Source organism: Priapulus caudatus, unplaced genomic scaffold, assembly GCF_000485595.1.
Source record: "Priapulus caudatus unplaced genomic scaffold, Priapulus_caudatus-5.0.1 Scaffold15951, whole genome shotgun sequence".
Lineage (NCBI taxonomy): Eukaryota > Metazoa > Priapulida > Priapulimorpha > Priapulimorphida > Priapulidae > Priapulus > Priapulus caudatus.
In genome coordinates, this window is record NW_014593012.1 from 1 (window position 1) to 762 (window position 762).

The 762-nt window shown below is 43.0% G+C and overlaps 1 protein-coding gene across 1 annotated transcript; it reads right to left on the reverse strand.

The window, feature by feature from the left end:
• Nucleotides 1-87: 87 nt before the first annotated feature.
• On the reverse strand, nucleotides 88-390 carry LOC106820505 (peptidyl-tRNA hydrolase ArfB-like; the record flags this gene model as incomplete). The annotated part of the gene is made up of 1 exon (XM_014825017.1): nucleotides 88-390. A coding segment is annotated over exon 1 (303 nt), but the record flags the coding sequence as incomplete, so codon positions are not given.
• Nucleotides 391-762: the final 372 nt, after the last annotated feature.

Below are 762 nucleotides of genomic sequence, written 5' to 3' on the forward strand. Positions count from 1 at the left end.
AACCTTTGTTTGGCCTTTCTTTGTCTTTTTATCCATGCGGCGACGTTGTGAGCCGCGTGTAGCTTTGGTTGGTCGACGCTTTTTTACAGGGCTAGTGGCCTCTTTTATTAATGTTTGTAGACGCTCTAAAGCAGCCGCTTTGTTTTTCTCTTGGGTGCGAAATTCTTGTGCCTTAATAACAATCACGCCTTCTTTTGTGATTCTATGATCGGTTAGCTGGAGCAAGCGTTGCTTGTAGAAGGGCGGTAGGCTGGAATTATTGATGTCAAAGCGTAAATGAATAGCACTGGATACTTTGTTGACGTTTTGCCCACCCGCTCCTTGGGCTCGAATCGCAGTGATGTCGATTTCCCAGTCGGCTAGCTGTACCATGTTAGAGAGTTTCAGCATAAAATGAAAAAATTGATTGCTTAGGACTGATCAATAATACCCGAATGCTACTTTATACTTTCGACTATTATTAAACGCTCAATCCTTAACGGTTACCATAAACACTTGATGGATCATAAGATTGATGTGTGTTACGAGTGTTCTGGACGTGTCTGGCTCTAAAGCTACGTCCCTTTAACTTTCCCTTGTTGAGCTTTTCTAAAGCCACTTTAATCACTGTGTTGTCAACGGCTACGTATGCCCAGTGATCAAAAATATGAATTTTTCCAACCTGCTTGCCAGTAATGCCCTCTTTTCCCGTTAATGCTCCGAGTATATCACCAGGGCGTAGTTTTTGTTTTTTACCACCATCAATCAGCAGGGTGGCCATGG